General features: G+C 61.9%; 1 protein-coding gene across 1 annotated transcript in view; it reads left to right on the top strand.

Moving 5' to 3' along the window:
- The window catches only part of SLIT1 (slit guidance ligand 1), a gene marked incomplete at its 5' end in the record, with an annotated part of 59320 nt that extends 41664 nt beyond the window's left edge, over positions 1–17656 (top strand). Inside the window, 33 exons of the mRNA XM_084265128.1 lie at positions 2154–2225; positions 2347–2418; positions 2821–2892; positions 3197–3360; positions 3738–3885; positions 4363–4434; positions 4702–4773; positions 4882–4953; positions 5076–5219; positions 5376–5539; positions 5636–5659; positions 6139–6283; positions 6422–6496; positions 6717–6860; positions 7157–7300; positions 7422–7588; positions 8588–8720; positions 9834–9902; positions 10283–10354; positions 10612–10683; positions 11003–11074; positions 12594–12757; positions 13137–13261; positions 13386–13483; positions 14123–14262; positions 14603–14696; positions 14866–15003; positions 15352–15589; positions 15685–15815; positions 15906–16060; positions 16126–16414; positions 16992–17203; positions 17281–17656. Coding sequence (XP_084121254.1) covers positions 2154–2225; positions 2347–2418; positions 2821–2892; positions 3197–3360; positions 3738–3885; positions 4363–4434; positions 4702–4773; positions 4882–4953; positions 5076–5219; positions 5376–5539; positions 5636–5659; positions 6139–6283; positions 6422–6496; positions 6717–6860; positions 7157–7300; positions 7422–7588; positions 8588–8720; positions 9834–9902; positions 10283–10354; positions 10612–10683; positions 11003–11074; positions 12594–12757; positions 13137–13261; positions 13386–13483; positions 14123–14262; positions 14603–14696; positions 14866–15003; positions 15352–15589; positions 15685–15815; positions 15906–16060; positions 16126–16414; positions 16992–17203; positions 17281–17525 — 4198 coding nt within the window. The 3' untranslated portion in view covers positions 17526–17656. The remainder of the gene's footprint in view (positions 1–2153; positions 2226–2346; positions 2419–2820; positions 2893–3196; positions 3361–3737; positions 3886–4362; positions 4435–4701; positions 4774–4881; positions 4954–5075; positions 5220–5375; positions 5540–5635; positions 5660–6138; positions 6284–6421; positions 6497–6716; positions 6861–7156; positions 7301–7421; positions 7589–8587; positions 8721–9833; positions 9903–10282; positions 10355–10611; positions 10684–11002; positions 11075–12593; positions 12758–13136; positions 13262–13385; positions 13484–14122; positions 14263–14602; positions 14697–14865; positions 15004–15351; positions 15590–15684; positions 15816–15905; positions 16061–16125; positions 16415–16991; positions 17204–17280) is intronic.
- Positions 17657–20035: the final 2379 nt, after the last annotated feature.

Raw genomic sequence — 20035 nt, forward strand, 5'->3', positions numbered from 1 at the left:
TAAGTGAGCAGCTTGCAGACAGACGCCTGGGTTTACTCCCTGGGCACGCTGGGACTCCCATGCGCTGTGAGTGGAGAAATGCAAGCAAGTTTTCCACGGGGGAACCAAACAAGCTGCAGGCAGGGGCTTGCCTGCACAGGCAGTGCCCGGGCTGGGAGGGGTTGCAGAGCACTGAACCGTGGTGGGTGCTCCTATGCTTGGCCTCGCTGCAATGCGTTTAATGTTGGTGGTCTGACAGTTGCCATGAGGGAAAAGAGCATGATGTGATGTGTACGTTGTTGGGAGGAGCTGTGAACTTCATCTGGGGTTTTCCGGAGGGATTTCGAGGGGGATCCTCCTCCTATGACTCAAAAGGGAAGGGGGATTTAGGGCGACACTGTGTTTTTCTGAAAGGTCAGTGCAGTTCCTGGGGTCGCCGCGTCCCCAGCAGAGGATGGGGAGGGGGTGTTCGCGCGTGAAGGGGTGATGCGTGTGTCAGGTCCTTCTCCTTGCGGGGGGAGTGCGAGGCGACCACCATCCCTCCCTCCCTCCCTCTCTCCCTCCGCGCCGGCCGGGCTCCGAGCCCTGGGAAGGGCGGGCAGGGCCGGGCAGCCGGGCAGTGCCGCCGCGCGGGTAGCGGGGAAACTGCGCCTGCTGCGCGCCCGGCTAAGGGCAGGGGAGCGGCTTCCACCCTTACCGGGAACCTGGCTCCTTCCGGTGCCGGCATCCCTCTTCCTCCGCCCCAGCGGCGCTGCTCTGCCAGCCGGCTTTGGTTCTCCGGGGAAGAGCCAGAGGGATGCATCGGCCCCTGCTTCCTGCATCCCGTGCCAGAGCGGTGTGTTCTGTGTGCGGGGACAGGCGCCAGCGCATCGCTCTGGCACCTTATGGCAGCTCCTTGGTTGACCCAGCATCTCACTGTCCTTTAGTTTAACTTCTCTTTGTCACCCGTGCAAATGATGCTGGCACTTCCCTTTGGGAACTTTTCCCTGTTGTGACAGTGAGGTTTTCAGCCAGGATGAAGTGTCTATTTGGAGACCTCCAGGTCTTTTGTAAGCAGCTTGTGGGCGACATTGAGCTCGTTTTCTGGAGGAAACGGTGCACGAGGAAAAACATGGATCCTGTGCCTCCAGCCTGACCCAGCTCCCCTGTCCTGGGATATCAGTAGTGAATTGGCTTCATTTTTGAAGCAGAGCTGGTGAGCACAGAGTATGAAATGCTGACACCAGGGACACCCTGAATCACCCCTTGGGTGGTATTGGGATGTCTGTGTGGCCCATGTAATGCTGGGGGGTGTCTTGGGGGATGTGGGATGCCTTAGTCCTGCTCCTTGCTCACCCATGGGCTTGCTGCACAGGATAAATGCCGTGTCATACCTCAGTTTCCCTGTGCCTGGAGAGTGCTGGGGACTTGGCCTCCTGCCCTGTGGGTGCCTGGAGCAGGGTGGTGCTTGGGCAGGTAATGCCTGCTGAGCTCGGAGGAGCTCCTGGCCCTTGGTGTGGAAGAGAGAGAGAGAATGGCAGCACTGGAGACAGGGGTCACAAACACAATAGGCAGGTCCCATGGAGGATGGAGTGAGCTGAGCCAGTCCACCCAGACCCTATTTGCAGTGAGATGTTTTGGCCTCTGTTTGTTAAAAGCCAGCCCAGGCGCAGCGGGGATCCGACCTGCTGCCAGCCCTGGAAACACAGAGCCCGTGCTGGCCCAGGCACACCCTGGCACTGCAGCGTGGGTGATTACACGGACAGTGCTGTGTGGTGATCAAGTAATTAATGACCCGATTATTTGTGCCCTCTAAAGTGCGGGGCAGGCTCCACAGGAATGCCTGCTGGAGTCACTAAATGTAATTACTAGTTAATCAGCAGGGACCCGTAATTATAGCAGTCACAGGGTATTTAAGTATGGAGGGTTTTGCCAGAGCTGTGCCCTGCTGCTCTGCTTATCAGAGCTGGGGGGCACTGGTGATGGGGAGCCCCGGTCACTTACAGCCACCTCGGATGGAGCCAGACTGGCCTTGGCATGGCCAGAAGGGCAGTGGGCAACCCAGGGCCTGAAGCAAAATTACAGTTTCACAGAGCCCCTGAGGTATCACGGAGTGCCAGGGCATGTCCCTGCCTGTGGACATCCTGGTCCCATGGGGAGTGGCTCATTTTCCTTCCTGCCTCTTTGTTCTGCAGGGACCTGAGTGAGAACTTCATCCAGGCCATCCCCAGGAAAGCTTTCCGTGGGGCCACCGACCTCAAGAACCTGTGAGTCCCAGCAAGGGGTGTGGTGGGGGAGTTTGAGGTCGGGTCTGGCAGCAGGAGGCATCCGGAGCCGCTGGTCTGCCTGGGTTGTCCCAGCAACGTTCCCTCTGTCTTTCACCTGCAGGCAACTGGACAAGAACCAGATCAGCTGCATTGAGGATGGGGCTTTCCGTGCTCTGCGGGGACTGGAGGTCCTGTAAGTGGCCAGGGACTGTCTGGACCCTCCAGCCCACAAGCCCCATATGGGGTGAGGGTACCCCTGGGTGCTCCCTGCTCACTGAGGCACTGCAGGGACATCCCTACTGTGCCCTCTAGCCGTGGTCCCAAGGAGGGGCTGAGCAGGGGTCTGGTACTACTGCTGTGGAGCTGTGCTTCAGGGCCTGATCATGCTCCATGGGGTCTACCTGCTTGCAGCTGGCTGTGGAGGGAAGAAGCCTGGAAAGGGCAGTAAGCCCTGCCCAGGGGTTTGGGCTGTTCCCACTCCTCACCTCGCTGCCCATCCACCCTGTGCTCCCCAGGGTTTGGTGCCTCCTGGGTCATCTCACACTCCCATTTATGGCCTGGCCGCTGTGACCTGCCTTCCTCTGTCTTTCTGCAGGACTCTGAATAACAACAACATCACTTCCATCCCTGTGTCCAGCTTCAATCACATGCCCAAGCTTCGGACATTGTGAGTGCTGGGTCTGTGGGGGTGGAAGGGACCCCCTGGGCTGGAGTGGGATGTCCCCAGCTCTGCTGCCAGTGCTGGCAGTTCAGCGGTGCCAGGACAGCTCCTTGGGGAGGGAATGGAGGGGACAGCCCTGCAGAGCATCCCCAAGTACTGCCAAGCAAGATGACCTCGGCAACTGGCACAGATGCTCTCAGGCTCCTCCATGTCCCCCTCTGTGTGCCACCAGCCTTTGGGATCAGCCGGAGAGCAGGGAGGGGTGGGCAGGAGCGGTCCCATGGCCACTGACTGCCCCATCTGCCCACAGCCGCCTGCACTCCAACCACCTCTTCTGCGACTGCCACCTGGCCTGGCTGTCACAGTGGCTGCGCCAGCGCCCCACCATCGGGCTCTTCACCCAGTGCGCCGCTCCAGCCCAGCTCCGCGGCCTCAACGTGGCCGAGATCCAGAAGAACGAATTCAGCTGCTCTGGTGAGGGGGACAGGGGAGGTGACAGGTGCCAGAGCAGGGACGCAGGTGGGGGAGACAAAGCCTGTCCCATCAGTGCAGCCCACCTCTGCTCCCAGCTCAAAGCCGGGATGCATGCCATGAGGTCAGCTCAGGTCAGCATTGTCCCTGGTGTGGGGACAACATGGTGACAGCCCTACTCAGTGGGATAAAGGGTGCGTCAGTCTGTGCCCTTGGACCTGCGTGCCTTTTGCTTGGGGTTGGGGTGCATGAGGCAGGGCCTTGTGCCGGCCACTCAGGGGTGCCGTGGGTTGTCACAGCACCCCAAGCTGCCACCAGGCTCCTTTCCTTGGGATGCTGCCATCCACCCGCCTGGCCCAACTCCTCTTCTTCCCTGGCAGGACAAACGGACCTGGCACGTGCCCAGCTCTGCAGCCTGTCCTCTGGCTCCTGCCCGGCCATGTGCACTTGCAGCAACGGCATCGTGGACTGTCGGGGCAAAGGGCTGACGGCCATCCCCGCCAACCTGCCCGAGACCATGACGGAGATGTGAGTAGAGCTGGGCTCAGGGCGGCTCAGTGGGGGCACGGGCAAGCCCTACGGCGCAGCCACCCCGCAGGGCGGCAGGCCTTGCCCTTCTCCTGTGCTGCCCAGATTTAGCCCTGGCTTTAGCTGCATTAAAAATGTAAATAGAGAAGTAATCTCCTTAGGGGAATCCAATTATGGAGCAAAGCCCCTGCTGGGACGGCGCACAGAGCACATGGGAGGCAGCAGGCACCCCCAGACCCAGGGTGCTGGGGGGGTGGAGGTGTTCCCCCAGCCCAGCCAGCATGGTCCCCCCACCCATAACACCCCTCCCTGATGGAAAAAGCCCTGGCCACAGGCTGCTGTTCTGGGGGTGAATGGTGTTACCCCTTTGGGGTAACTTACTGCAAGTCTAGCGGGGTCTTGCCACCCAGCCTTGTCAGTAGGGTGCTGAGGCTCGGCCAGCCCCTCAGCCCTCATCTACCCCTCTTCTTTTTGCAGACGCCTGGAGCTCAACGGTATCAAGTCCATACCCCCAGGTGCCTTTTCTCCCTACAAGAAGCTGCGGAGGATGTAAGTGTGCAGCCCCTATCAGCCACCCTGAACCCCTGCACCCTTCACCCTGCTGTCAACTGCCAAGAGCCTGCAGCCCCCTACTCCCATAGGCATGGGGCACTTGACATGGCATGGGTGCCCTGCATGGCAGCACTGGGATGGGATCTCAGATACCCCCTGTTCTGTATGTGGGGTGCTGGGGGTGGTCCCCTGGACCCAGCAGGAGGGTGGGGACATGGGGTGAGAGAAGAGGGGTCCAGGCCACCTTCTCCCTTTGGGTTTCAGAGACCTGAGCAACAACCAGATCTCAGAGATCGCCCCTGACGCCTTCCAGGGACTGCGCTCCCTGAACTCCCTGTAAGTGCCTCACCAGGGTGCATGAAGCGAGGTGGGCAGATGCTGTGCCCACTGAACCGTGCCCCACACTGCATCCCTGTCGTTCTCACACCAGCCTTCCTCTCCCAGGGTGCTGTACGGCAACAAGATCACAGACCTCCCCAAGGGCGTCTTCGGGGGACTTTTTGCCCTGCAGCTGCTGTAAGGCGCTGGTGGCTGGGTGGGATGCTCTGCAGGGACACCAGGGAAAGGGGCTGAGGTCCCCAACGCCCATAGTGCAGTGAAGGGGGTGCCCTGTCTCACCTCCCTCTCACCTTACCCAGGCTTCTCAACGCCAACAAGATCAACTGCGTGCGGGCAGACACCTTCCAGGACCTGCAGAACCTCTCGCTGCTCTCGCTGTACGACAACAAGATCCAGAGCCTGGCCAAGGGCACCTTCACCTCCCTGCGGGCCATCCAGACCCTGTGAGTGCCTGTGGCAGCTCCTGTGCCTGGGTGGGCGGGTGCCTGGGGAGAAGTATCCTGGCCCATAGCCAGAGCTGGAGCTGGCAGTTACCCGCTGCCACCATGCTGTGTCACCCGCTGTCCCTGGGGGTGTATCACTCCTTATCCCTGGCACAGGCACCTGGCCCAGAACCCTTTCGTCTGTGACTGCAACCTGAAGTGGCTGGCAGACTTCCTCCGTGCCAACCCCATCGAGACCAGCGGTGCCCGGTGTGCTAGCCCCCGGCGCCTGGCCAACAAACGCATCGGGCAGATCAAGAGCAAGAAGTTTCGCTGCTCAGGTGAGAGTCGCCCCTGTCCCCATCCAGCTGTCCCCAGCCCTGCCCCAGCCTTGTGTCTGTGTACTCAGGGGTGCTGATGTGCTCTTTTCTCCACAGCCAAAGAGCAGTATTTCATCCCAGGTAAGATGATGGGCCAGGTAAGATGTGTGTGTGGGTCTGCACGTGGTGCCCTTCTGGCCAGGCTGCCCATAGGGGTGGCTGTGCCAGAGCCCTGTGGTCCGGCCCTGAGCTTCCCATCATTTCTGGCTGCTGAGATCCCAGGTGCTGCTGTAGCAAAAGTCCTGGGTACCAGGATTTGTCAGCATCTCCCATTGTGCTATTCCCCAGTCAGGCACAGGCATGTCCCTGGCGTCCAGCTCTGGTGGCGGGTGGTGGGTGATGGGCAGTGCAGCCCCCCCATATAACCAGGGCAAATATCCCTGCAGATAAACTGCTTTGGGCACAGAGAGGGGTAATATGTGAGTGGCAGCTGGGATGAGGGGAGCTGGGGAAGAGATGGAGCCTCACTGGGGGTGCGGGAGGATCAGGGGAGGGGAGGGTGCAGGTGCAAACCCCATGCCGCTGCCTGCCGGAGCCCACGCTGCCCTCCTGGTGTACAGGGGCAGAGGATTACCAGCTGAACAGCGAGTGCAACAGCGACGTGATCTGTCCCCCCAAGTGCCGTTGCGAATCCAATGTGGTCGAGTGCTCCAACCTGAAGCTCACCAAGATCCCGGAGCGCATCCCGCAGTCCACAGCCGAGCTGTAAGAGCCTCCTCCCTCCCACCCTACTTTCCCCCCAACACCAAAGCATCGCCAGCGCTGGTGTTTGGCTCAGGGTTTGGTCTGTGCCAGGCCCTCCACAGCCATCTCCTGAGCTCTTTTCCCTGCTGCCCACCCCAGGCGTCTGAACAACAACGAAATCTCCGTCTTGGAGGCTACTGGCATCTTCAAGAAACTCCCACATCTGAAGAAAATGTGAGTATCAGGCAGGCACAGCAATGCTGGGAGTGCCCAGGGGCTGGGAAGGCACATGGGAGGTCCTCATGCCAGGGCAACCAGGGGTGTGAAGTGAGGGGCACACCCCAACTGGAGGGACTGGGCATCACAGGGTGCTTGCTGGGACCTGGGAGAGGCAGTGTTCAGGATAAGGCTAAGGCAGAGCTCCCCATCCCAGCCTGCTTTCCCTTCTCCACAGCAACCTCAGCAACAACAAGGTGTCGGAGATTGAGGACGGGGCATTCGAGGGTGCGTCCTCCGTCAGTGAGCTGCATCTCACCGTCAACCAACTGGAGTCGGTGCGGAGCGGCATGTTCAGGGGCCTGGACGGGCTGAGGACCCTGTGAGTCCCCCTTCTACCATGGGCACAGGGATGGGGATGTCCCCATTCCTTGCTTCCCTGCCCTGCCCATGGTGTAGGGCTATTACCATCACTGCAGGCCCAGCTCAGGTGTACCTTACCCATCTGCTGGCCATGTCCAGAGCCGGGCAGGGGCTGGTTTTTGCTGCTCAGGGTCAGGCTCAGGCTTGTCCTGCTGGCTGGCAGCGAGGTGGGCACAGCCCGGCCACTGCTGAGGTGGGTTTTTTCCATGTCATTCGTCTGGGTCATTAGGTCTTCTCGTCCCCTTTCCTCCACAGGATGCTGAGGAACAACCGCATCAGCTGCATCCACAACGACAGCTTCACGGGGCTGCGCAACGTCCGCCTGCTCTCCCTGTACGACAACCAGATCAGCACCATCACGCCGGGTGCCTTTGACACGCTGCAGTCCCTCTCCACGCTGTACGTCTTGGGCCCCAGAGGGGATGCTCCCAAGCTGTTCCCATCACAGCGAGGGGCTGCAGGGGGTCCCCTTGCCCGGTGGCTGCTCATGTGATGCCCTTGCTCTCCCTCCTGTGTGCAGGAACCTGCTTGCCAACCCCTTCAACTGCAACTGCCAGCTGGCCTGGCTGGGGGACTGGCTGCGCAAGAGGAAGATCGTGACGGGGAACCCGCGGTGCCAAAACCCCGACTTCCTCCGGCAGATTCCGCTCCAGGACGTGGCTTTCCCCGACTTCAGGTGTGAGGAAGGTAACTCACGGGCCCCACGGCGCTGGGTGTGAGGGGGAACCAGGCTGCTCCTCCCGGGCTGGCACCACGCTCCCTTTCCCAGCACCGTCCCTGCCCCCGGGATGCTTGGCAGTGCCCCGTGGCAAGCCGGTAGCTGGGCTGGGGGGTTGTCCCTCAGCCTGTTAACATCCTCCCCTAACGATGCAGAGGTTGCCCTCCCCAGTACCCAGCCCTGAGGGCATCCCTCTGAAGCTGGGAGGGGAGTTTGCACCCACTGCACCCCACGGCAGTGCCCTGGCAGGAGCACGTGTGTAGGCAAAGCCCACTGGGCTCCACCCTGCTCCTTCCCTTCCCTGCCGGCGCTGGGCAGGTGGAGCAGGCAGGGAGCACCAGTGTTGAGAGAGAAGCTGCCTTTATTTATTTGTTTTAAAAATTCAGAACAGCTTTTGAGCCCTCTGGAAAATATTTACAAACAAATCATCCTTTCTTCTGCTTTCCCTCCTCCACCATGTCAGAGACTGAAGGGTTGCACCCTGCACCGTCCCTAAGGGTGCGAGGTAGCATACGGCCGTCCCTGGGACGCCTCTCCCGCAGAAACCATGGCAGGGAAGGGGGAACGATGCCAGCTCCTCTCCCTCCAGCCTGTGTCTGGGGGAACAGGTGGAGGAGGTTACTTCAGGAGGGTTTGCAGGACTCCCCCTTCTTCTGTGCCCGCCTCTCAGTCTTCCCCAGGATGACATTTTTGCCTGAAAACAGTGAAAGTCAGAGCTTGCTGGTTGCATCCATCCCAGCGGGGCAGGGAGTTTCTGGGTGCGGGAGCGATTCCTGCTTGCTGACTCCCAGCTGAGCTGGGCTTATTCCCTGCAAGCAGGCTGCCTGCAGCCCCCTGCTCTGGGGGCAAGAGGAGATGGTCGGTTTGGGAGGGGAACAGTCCTAAGCATCCACCAGGCATGGAGCTCAGCTTCGTGTGCTGCCTGAAGGGTGGGTCCTGGTGACTGTGGATTTCTGTGCCTGGTGCAGGTCAAGAGGAGACTAGCTGCATCCCCCGGCCCCAGTGCCCACAGGAGTGCACCTGCCTTGACACCGTGGTCCGCTGCAGCAACAAGCACCTCAAGGCCCTGCCCAAGGGGATCCCCAAGAATGTCACGGAGCTGTGAGTGGTGGGCGAGTCCCCGGGCTCTCCCCATAACCACGGCTCTGGGTGGGAGTCTCTGACTGTGGGATTTCAGGTGTTGGGGCAGAGATGCGCTCTCCCACATCCCCATCCTGGACAGGTAGTGGAATTGGAACCCCCACCCAGTCAAGGAACTCTGTCCAGCCCTGACAGAGCAAGGAGTTCAGCAAGAGTCTCTCTGCTGACTCAGGGCTACCAAGGGGTGTTGTCACAGCAGCTGGGTCCCTGTTTTTTGGGTGGGGGCAGTGTGGGACAGGCACCCCCTGCAGCAGTGGTCCCCATGCAGCCATACAGTCCAGGGCTCTGCAGTCCCCAACAGCCTGCAGTCGGCAACAGGGACGGAGCTCCCCTGCCTTTGCTGGCTCCCCACCTCCCTCTGCCGCTCCCCACCTGCCTCTGCTGGCTCCCCCCCTGCCTCTGCTGGCTCCCAGCCCCTCTCTGCTGTCACCTGTCACCGTGGCTGCAGGGATGCTCTTGGCAGCCCCAGCTCCAAGCACACAGGCAATGGGATGTGGTTTGCCTGGGGTCAGGTACCCATCAGCAAGGGTGTTGGGGAGATGCCCAAGCAGCTGTGGTGGGTCTGGATGTGTGTGTGTCGCTGCCAGAGCGGCTCCACACCCATCTGGGTGGGGGGACAGCAGCAAGTCCTGTGTGCGGGAGGGTGTAGGCACTAGTTGTGCACAGACATATCTATACCACCCCCTCACACCCCTGCGCTGTCTCGCACACCCCTCCTCTCTTCACATCCTCCACTCTCACACACGCCTTGGGAGCGGCTGTGGCCGCCCACGCTCGGGTTGGATGTGTAAGCGTCGCACATGGCTGGCTGTGCCCGCACACACAGGCTGCTGGGCGACTGGCCCTGGGGACCCTCCTGCAGAGCCCCCAGGCACGCTGACCTGCTCACATGCTAGCTCACCCCAGGTGGGGGGTCCCGCAATAGCCCCGCAGGCCCTGAGAGCCAGGAGGGCGTTTGATCCTGGAGATGCTCCTCAGGGTCTGGTGGGGAGTCTGTACAGGAGAAGCAGGAGGACAGAGGGAGGGACTGCCTGCTTCTTGGCCATCCCAAGGTGCTTTTGTTCTTCCTTGCAGCTACCTGGATGGAAACCAGTTCACTCAAGTCCCAGGGCAGCTTTCCACCTTCAAGTACCTGCAGCTTGTGTAAGTAGCCAGACCAGGTGCCCGGGCAGCCAGTCCCACTGCTGGGACCTGTGGGTGAGGACAGAGGCTGTGACTATGGTGCATCATCCCAAGGAAAAGCCTGACAGTGTACAGGGACCCCCGACAGCCCTCTGTGCCCCCCATCCACTTTGGGATGCAGCTGGCTGGCAGGGATGCTCAGCCCCTGGGAGCTCACAGCCTCTGCTGGGGCTGGACATGAGGCAGAAGGGTGACAGTGGCATTGCTGCCCACACCCTCTGTGACAGCCCTGCTGCTCCCTTGGAGGTCATGCTGTGCTGCCCTCTGCACCCCACGGCCGATGAGCAGTGAGGGGGAGTGGGGCCCAGCTGGCTGCAAGCCCCAGGGTTTCTCTTTTCCAGTGATCTGAGCAACAACAAGATCAGCTCCCTGAGCAACTCCTCCTTCACCAACATGAGCCAGCTCACCACCCTGTAAGTGCAGTCCCTGCGGCGTGCCATGCCAGGCTGCAGCCCAGCTGAGCTGCACCCTGGGGGGGGTCTCTGTTCCTAGGGGACTCTGAAGATGGGGGTTTCTGGGGACACCAGGGTGTCCCCCTGGGTGAAGCCGTGGTTAGAGCTGGGGCTCATGCATGGGGTGTCTGGGTGAGCATGCAGCCCAGGGTGGGTTTCTTAGGAGCATGTGTGGTGGTGTCCCCGGCACTGTGTTGCCTCCTCCTTCCCTTCCGCAGGATCCTCAGCTACAACTCCCTGCAGTGCATCCCTCCTCTGGCCTTCGAGGGCCTCCGCTCCCTCCGGCTGCTGTAAGTACCTGCCCAAAGCCCTGCTCCTGGCACCACTCGCCCCTTCTCTGCCGCTGCCTGTGTCCCCGTGTCCCTGTGCCTGCTTGGAGCTGGGTGCAGGCAGGGTGCAGGCTGCAGGAGGAGCAAGGGAAGAAGGTGTGTCAGCCTCCCAGAGCCGATGGGTGTATATGGCGCATTCACAACAGTGACAGTGTGGTGGGGTCCAGCTCTGCAACCCATGCCTGGACCTGTGGAAGGGGGGTGATGCAGCCCAGCTGGCTGTGGCCCTTGCTGCCCACCCTGGAGCCACAGGGATCACAGGACCCTCTGTTCTCTGCAGGTCTCTCCATGGCAATGACATCTCCACCCTTCCTGAGGGAATCTTCGCAGACGTCACCTCCCTGTCCCACCTGTGAGTACTTCCCGCTCCACAGGCCAGGGCTGGATGCAGGCTCAGGAAACCTCTAAAAACCACAGGTCTGAGCCCAGCTTCTCTGGGGGGCTGAGCTGCCTCCTCTCCTCATCCCTGGGCTGGTACTTGGGGCAACATATGGGGCAGTGCCATGTCTGCTCCCCTTGCTTAGCCCCTAGGTCCAGGCAGGCAGCTGAGCCTCCCAGTGTTGCTGGAATGATTCTTTGGGCCTGGCTAGAGGTGACATGGAGCCCCCCCTCACCCCTGCCAGGTGCCCTGTGTCCCCTAGATTAAGCCATGCAGGTGCCCCAGATTAAGCCATGCAAGATGCTGGCATGGCTGTGGGTTGGCAGGGGCTGCTCTGATCTGTCAGCGTGTCATTAGCCTCCTGCCAGGGTGCTTCCATGCAGCAAGCACCCCCACATCTGTCATTAAGCATCCTACTGGTGCCAGTGCTTCAGCCCCTCTTTGAGGGACCCCCAGGTCCCCCACAGTCCCATACCCACTGCCTGGGGTTCAGCCTTGCTCACTGTGACCTTTTGGTCCCTTCCCTGTGCCTGCTAAGCCATTCCCACCTGCCTGCCAGCATCCAGTCCTGCTCCAGTCCTCCTGGGTGGGGGGCTCTCAGGCTGTTCCTCCAGCCTGCGGAGAGCAGCTTGATTCCTGACCCTGGCCTCCCTGCGTTTTTTGGGAGCAGCAGTTAAACTGCTCAGTCTGGTCTTCCCTGGCCCTTCACCGACTGCCCTTGCTGAAGCTCGGCGCTGCTGCTGCCCGCTGGCATCCCCAGGTCCTGCAGGGCTGAGCTGTCACCAGCTGGCGCTGTCGGTGCAGTAGGACCAGGACCAGGTTTGTGGGCCCCAGCAGATCTGCTGCCCCAGCTGCTTGCCCTCTGGGCTGCCATCTCCTCACAGGTGTCCATCACACCAGCCCTCCTTCACCGCTGACCTTTGCAGTGTAGGAGGATGCAAAGACACATCAAACCCCTCAGTCTCCCACGTCACTCCTGCCACGGATCAGAGCAACTCTCCCTCCTCCTTCTACTCCCTCGGAGTGATTCCTGCTCTCTCCAATATTGTCCCCAGTTGCTCTGGCTACAACCTGCTGCTTGTCCTCAGCAGCCCGCTCCTGTGTCCCTGTCTGCTTGCACAGCAGAGCCCAGACTGGCCCTGCAGCGCCTGTGCAGTGGCCCTGTGGTTTCTGCACAGCCTCCTGGTGCTTCCCTGGTTTGTGCTGGGCCCAGGCACCTTTGCTTCCATGCAATACTTGGAGGGACACCCAAGTATTTCCAGCACGGAGCCATGGGGCACTGCATGGGCTGTGGGGCTGGCAGGAAGGTCACCTACTGGGCAGCATTGTGGGGCTGTGTGCCTCAGCCCCCCCACCAGGCAGACTCTCTGGTTGGTCTGGAAATAGAGGCAGCCCAGCCGAGTGACCAAGCCCTGTCCCATTCCCAAGGTCTCTAAGCCCCGTTTCCTGCCCAGAGCAGTGGGTGCAGTTTTGCCCTTTGTCCCCCTGGCAGAGCCATTGGTGCCAACCCCCTGTACTGCAGCTGCAACCTGCGCTGGCTCTCCAGCTGGGTCAAGACAGGGTACAAGGAGCCAGGCATCGCCCGCTGCGCTGGGCCCCCTGACATGGAAGGCAAGCTGCTGCTCACCACCCCCGCCAAGAAGTTTGAGTGCCAAGGTGAGAGGTGTCCATGCTGTCTGTCTGTCCACCCATGCCCTTCTCAGGCAGGGCAGCAGGCACCTTGGGAAGCTGGGCTGCCTCCTGCCCTGTGACCAGCTGAGCGATGCTCTGTGATCTGGGAGACTCCAGCATTTCATCTGTTGAGCTTCCTTGTGGAGGAGGGTCACTGGGACGCTTCTGTCCCCTTACCTGGCTGGTGTCACATCCCTGGTGACCACACTCACAGCTGTCCATCACGTGGTGCACGGCCCCTTCACAGGGCCCCTCTGCACCCTGCTGCGGCTGGGGCTCTACCCCCCTGTGTTGGTGCCCACAAATGGACACCTCCCCATCGCTCCCTGCACTGACATCTGTCTCCATGCCGCTTGTCTTGCAGGTCCACCTGCCCTGAGCGTGCAGGCCAAGTGCAACCCCTGCCTCTCCAGCCCCTGCCAGAACCAGGGCACTTGCCACAATGACCCCCTTGGCTTGTACCGCTGTACCTGCCCCAGTGGCTACAAGGTACCCTGGTCCTGGGGGGTCCCCAGCCCTGCTCCTGGCACATCACAGTGCCCCCCAAGTGGGACAGGGCAGGGGCATGGTGCTGTGACACCCTTCTTGCTCCCACCTCTCCCTCCTTTCCCAGGGCAGGGACTGTGAGGTGGCACTCAGCAGCTGCTCCTCCAACCCCTGCGCCAACGGGGGGACCTGCCAGCCCCAGGAGGGGGAAGGACCCGGGTTCAGGTGAGTGCTGGATGGGAACCCATGGAAGATGGATGTTTGGGCAGTGGCAGGAAGCACAGTGCCAGCAAGGCTGAGTGCTGGCTCTGCTGCTCTGTGCCACCCCTGACCTGCAGGCTTCTGGGGTGAGGGCATGGGGGAAAGGGGGTCCTACTGCCACAGGAGGTATGGGGAGACAGAGGGCAGCGGGGTTTGGGGCTGGGGTCTGGCTGCTGCAGCGGAGCTGACCGCACAGGATGGAGCAGGATGTGGCCCTGGGGTCGCTGCTGCTTCCTGCAGTGTTGCTGTGCCCCTGCGCTACCCTGGCTACTCCGAACGCTTCAGCTGTTCTGAGAACTGGGGTGCAATTAGTGGCTGAAAATAGAGGCAGGCCGGGGGCGAGGAGGTGTGCTGCGCAGCCGCCGGGCCCCCGCGCCCAGCGGCCTCTCGCCCGTTGTCGTGGCAACTCAGCATCCCTGTGGTGGGCTGCGTACAGCCACCCTCCCCTGAGCTTGGTGTTCAGGCAGGGGGGCACCGGACCCTGCCCCCGACGCCTCTTGGCATGCATGCTCTGTGCCAGGGTCCTGTGCCTGCGGTTTTGGGGGAACCACCACGAAAAGCTCTGTTTCCTGCCCCCTGACATTGCTCCATGTCCTGTGGCAGGTGCCTGTGCCCGGTGGGCTTTGAGGGTCCGACCTGCCGCACCACCAGTGACCCCTGCAAGGAGCACAGCTGCGAGAACGGGGGGTCCTGTATGCCCAGTGCCACCAACTACACCTGCCTGTGCCCTACCCACTACACAGGTACCCAGAGAGAGGGCCAGCCATCCCCAAACCTCATGTTGCAGCTGGGTGATGTACCCAGCATTTCTCCCTTCTACCCAGGAGGGCTACTTCCTCCTCTGCTTGCCATGCCAGTGGCCCTCACTGTGGTCTCTGGGCTCCTCTGGGGCGAGAGCTGTGTCTGCAGAGCCGAGCCCTGCGCCCATGGCAGTGCAAGCTTTAGGTTTGATGGCTCCCAGCATTGAGCTGAGCCCCCCTGGGGCTCCTCCTGCCCTGCGGGGTCCAGGGATGCCCCTCCTGTCCCGGAGCTGTGCAGGGAGCAGGCTGGGCACCCCCTGGCACCCCCTTTTCTGCCTCACAGGGGATTTCTGCGAGCAGCCACCGGATTTCTGCTCAGCTGAGCTCAGCCCATGCCAGCATGGCTCTACCTGCATCTCCACCAGCCAGGGTCCCAGGTGAGCCCCCCACCTCCAAGCTGCTTTCTCCTGTCTGCCAGCCAGATGGGGGGGTTTGCTTCCAGGGGGCTGCAGCCAGCAGGCTGGGGAGGGGGTGTGGGGAGGGGGACACTGGGAGGAGCAGGCGGTAAAGAAAGGGGTGGCCATGAGCCCCCCCCACCTTCCCCAGGTGTGAGTGCGCGCCCGGCTACGTGGGGAGCAACTGCAGTGAGGACTTCGACGACTGCCAGGACCACCGGTGCCAGAACAATGCCCACTGCCTGGACGAGGTGAACGGCTACTCCTGCCTCTGCACCGAGGGCTACAGGTACTGCCAGGGAGATGGGACGGCACCGGGGGATAACGGGCATGGTTGTGTGTCACTGTGCAAGAGGGACTGGTCCTGACTAATCCATCCATCCACCCATGCTTCTATCCCACTGTAAGAGGGAGGAGGGGACTGAGGGTGTGGGTGTCCAGGGATGGAGGCTGAAGGGAGACAATGTCCTTGGGGAGGGACCTCAGGGCAGGGCTTGGCATCCCCCTGATGCCGCTGGCTGGAGAGCCTCCCTGGGGACCCCAAAACAGGGTGGTGCTCTCTGAGCCCCATGGGGCAGTGGGCAGTGTTTAGCGTGCTTTCCCAGCCCCATGCCCAGCAGCACCCTTGGCCCTGCAGTGGCCAGCTCTGCGAGATGCCACCCCGCACCGCCGGCCAGCCCGGCCTCTGTGAGCGAGCCGAGTGCCAGAACGGAGCCCCGTGTGTGGAGCGGGGCACCCGTGCCCTCTGCCAGTGCCTGCCTGGCTTTGGTGGCCCCAAGTGTGAGAAGCTGCTGAGTGTCAACTTTGTGGACCGTGACACGTACCTGCAGTTCACCGACCTGCAGGACTGGCCCCGGGCCAACATCACCCTGCAGGTGAGGTTTGGAGGGGGGTAGGGTGGGGGGTCAGTGGGGGGTGTCATTGGGAGTGCTGTCCTGGGGATGTGGGTTCCCACCTCACCCCCTGCCAGGTTTCCACGGCTGAAGGCAATGGCATCCTGCTGTACAACGGCGACAGTGACCACATGGCTGTGGAGCTGTACCAGGGCCACGTCAGGGTCAGCTATGACCCCGGCACCCACCCCAGCTCAGCCATCTACAGGTACCTGCCACCCCTTCCCTGCTTGCTGGGGACTGCAACCCCCATTGGGTGGGCTTGGGGTCTCCGTGTTGACCCAGCCTTCCTCACCAGTGCCGAGACCATCAATGATGGGCAGTTCCACACTGTGGAGCTGCTGACCTTTGACCAGATGGTGAACCTCTCCATTGATGGCGGCAGCCCCATGACCATGGACAACTCGGGCAAGCACTACACACTGAACAGCGAGGCTCCGCTCTACGTGGGAGGTAGGAGAGGGCTGGGGGGCTGGCAGGGGGGCAGCCAGGCATGCTGACAGCACGGTTCTCCCCAGGGATGCCCGTGGACGTCAACTCGGCCGCCTTCCGCCTCTGGCAGCTCCTCAACGGCACCAGCTTCCACGGGTGCATTCGCAACCTCTACATCAACAACGAGCTGCAGGACTTCACCAAGACGCGGATGACGCCGGGGGTGGTGCCAGGCTGCGAGCCCTGCCGCAAGCTCTACTGCCTGCATGGCATCTGCCAGCCTGCCGGCGCCCAGGGGCCCGTTTGCCACTGCGAGCCCGGCTGGGACGGGCCCCACTGTGACCAGCCCCGCGACGGCCCCTGCCAGGGCCACAAGTGAGTACCCCACCCCATTGGCTGCCCCATGGGGACCCTTCAGTAACCTGTCTGCCTCACTGGCCATCCTGAAGCAACAGCACTGTCCCACTGGCTGCCCCACAGCAGTTGTCCTCACCCATTAGCTGTCTCACAGTGATGCACCTGCCCCATTGGGTCTTTGGGCACCCCACTTCACTGGCAACCTCACCAAAAGCACCCTGCACCACCTGCTTGTTGGCTGCCCCATCCTCATCGGCTGCCTTATCATTGGCTGCTCCTCACTGGGGACCCCTCACATCCCTGCCCTCTCTATTGGTTCTTCCTCACTGCCTGCCCTGCCTACCCCTCCCACTGGCAGTCCACCACCCTCACCTGGGTCAAGCCAGCAATGCCATGCCATGGTGGTGCCGTTCCCTGTGCTGGTAGCAGTGCCAAGGCTGTCCTGTGCTGGTGGTGCCATGCCAGCGCCATACCCATGCCGTGTCGGTCCCTGTTCAGTGCTGTGCCGGTGCTGAGCCAGGCCGTGCTCTGTGCTGGTTGCCCACACGTGCCCGTGCCACACCGGTGGGTGCCTGACCATGCCGGGTGCCCACAGGTGCGTGCATGGGCTGTGCCTGCCCCTCGACGCCCTGTCCTACAGCTGCCAGTGCCAAGAGGGCTACCAGGGTGCCCTCTGCAACCAGCCTGCTGAGCCACCCGACCCCTGCCGCCGCCGGCCCTGTGTCCACGGCCACTGCCGCCTCACCCCGGGCGGCCAGCCCGCCTGCGAGTGTCACAGCGGCTACACCGGAGCCCTCTGCGACCAAGGTGGGTGCCGGGGAGGTGGGCTCCTGGGGCGGGTGGCCCTGCGCCGGCACACCAGGCTGAGCATCGCTGTCCTACAGAGCCGGAGTGCCGCGGGGAGCCGGTGCGGGACTACCACCAGGTCCAGCGGGGCTACGCCATCTGCCAGACGACGCGGCCGGTGGCTTGGGTGGAGTGCCGGGGGACCTGCGGCGGCCCCGGTGCCGGCTGCTGCACTGGGCTGCGGCTCCGGCGCAGGAAATACGCCTTCGAGTGCAGCAACGGCGCGACCTTTGTGGAGGAGGTGGAGAAGCCCAGCAAGTGCGGCTGCAGCCAGTGCCTGTGAGCGGCCACCGGCCCCGGAGCGGCAGGGGGCCAGTGGGGACCTCCCCCCACCCCGGAGCCAAGGACCTCGCTTTGCCCTGCAGCCGTGGTGCTGCTGTCCGGGCACTCGCAACCTGCGGCTGCACTGGAGGAGCCCGCGGAGGGTAGAGCTGTTGCATCTAGGAGGTTGTGGGGTGGGGTGGGGGGTGGGGGGAGAAAGAAAAGAAAAAAAGAAAAAAAAACAAACCCACAAACAAAGCAAATGTGTAGATAGAGAATTTTTTAAGAACTGCAGCTACACAGATGTGTGGATACGGGGCAGGTCCGCTGCCCAGCTGCTCCCTGCGGTGCTCTGCCTTTCCCCGGTGCAGCCCAGCAGCCACGGAGGGCAGTGCCCATGTCCCCCTGTGTGTTCCCTCCCTGGCAGCCCCAGCCCTTGCATCCAGCTGGGTGAGCTGGGGGCTTTTCCAACACCTGAGGCTGGAGCAGAGGGGCCTGATGCGGCTGAGGCTGATGGCAAGATGGGCTTGGCAGAGGCCTGCAGAGTCTGGTGAGCCCAGAGCTGGGCTCCTCTCCCCTCGCAGCTCTGCTGAGGTCCTGTCACTACCCTGATGGCCCCTACAGTGAGCAGCTCCCCAGTGCTGTGGCTGTGGTGCTGGAGCCTTGAGCACCCCAAATAACATCACCAGCTCTGTGGCCACAGCCTGACCCACTGGTAGCACCCCTGGGCTGTGCTTGTGGGCTGGGCTCCTGGGGTGCACAGGGAACTGCTCCAGCCCAGGGTGGTGATGTCGCGGTTACACTGGGTGGACCAGGACCAGGGTGGTCCCAGGAGCACTGAGTGGGTCACAAGCAGTGGGGTACAGATACATCTGGGGGGTCCAGCACTGTGCTGATGATGCAGAGAGGGTCCTGTCTTGAATGCTCCCAGCCCAGTCAGGTGGCTCTGGGCAGAGGTGGGAGCTATAGGGCGTAGTACAAGAACCCCTTTCCTCCAGGCTCAGCACTTGGGGGACTCTGCAGCTGAACTGAGGTCTTCTGTGTCCCACTTGCCCAGTGAGCCGGGCAGGGGTCTGCCCGGCCAGCCAGGGTGCGGGTTTGTTGTGCCCAGTGCCCGGGCTTGAGCCTTGTGGGTGCTGGGGCCATTTGAAGAGGCTGAAAATGCCCAGTCCTGCAAGCCTGGGGATGTCACCGCTACCAACGCAGGTCCCACCAGCTCCTGGACTTGGGTGCTGGTGCCTGGGCCCACACCAGATGTGCTGGGCTGTCATGGGAGCACAGGCCAGCGCTGGTGCAGCATGGGGTGCCTGTGCCGGGGTACCACACACCCCCAGCCTCTGCAGCATCACTTCTACACCCTTGGGGACCAAGGATGGTGGGGACTCAACCTGGAACACACCACACGTGGCTGGACAGGCTGTAACCACATCACTTGGGCAAACTCATCTCAGGGCTGCAGGCCCCCCCCGGTCTCTCCATCTCCCTGCTCCAGCGCATCGGCTCCAGGTCTGCACCGCCAGCTGCGGCCGGGCTCCGGGCGTCTCTGCCGGGTACAGCCAGCTTCGTGGGTGCCGTCACCATCCCTGCTCACCACCGGCATCCGGGACATTCCCAGCACCACGGGGATGTGTTTCTGCCACAAGCACCCTCCCCACAGGAGCCCCCTCTGCCACACAGAGGAGTCGGGATGCGTCTCATTTTGCCCGGGGCTTGGTTGTGTTGTGTTTCTGTTCTTGCTGTAAGCTAACCGCTAAAGTATCTCTTTATACAGAATACTTACAGATTCTAATATATATTTGTATTTCATTTTGTTATAGTATTTTTATATGTTCGGGGTCAACAAATGATGTTTTCTTTTTGTTTACAGATGCTACTGGGCAGGAAAAATGACGGTGGCTTTGTTTGGCCCGTGGGGTTTGTGTGTGTCACTGTTGAAGACGCTGGTTTGTACTAGGCTGGCGAGGGAGGCACTCAGCATCCTTCCGCTGGCAGAGGCTGTATTGTTTTAGGAGATGTTTGGTATTGTCTATGTTGTCTTCCATGTGAACATGACATTTATTCATTCAGAGGCTCGGCCTCTTCTTTCCTGGAGGGGAGAAGGGGGGCAGCTGGTGCTAAGGAGCTGCTGGGCATGTGAGGAGGTGGCGCAGACTGGAGAATGTTGGTCCTGCTGTGGGGGACAACCTGCTGCTCCTGGAGCCACATCCAGGCAGAGCATCGCCCACAAGGTTCTGGGACACGGAGCCCCGGGATGAGGCCTCAGCTCTGGGGGGGAGATGGGGTTACCCCTGCGATGCCTTGCTAAAGGAGCTGTCACTGCCTGGGCCGGGTGTGGGGCAGCCTGAGAAGGTGCAGGGCCAGGTGTCTGCTGCAGGGGTGGAACAGCCCTGGGGGTAACTGGGCACCTCTAACTCCTTGGGGAAGGGGAGAGGGCACCTGGCAGCATCAAGGGGTTGCCTGGCACGAACACAAAACAGCTGCAGGAAGCAGCACCATCAGCTCATCACCTGGGCATTTATATCCCCCCACCTC

This window comes from Gallinula chloropus (genome assembly GCF_964237585.1).
Source record: "Gallinula chloropus genome assembly, chromosome: 5".
In the NCBI taxonomy this organism is placed as follows: Eukaryota; Metazoa; Chordata; class Aves; order Gruiformes; family Rallidae; genus Gallinula; species Gallinula chloropus.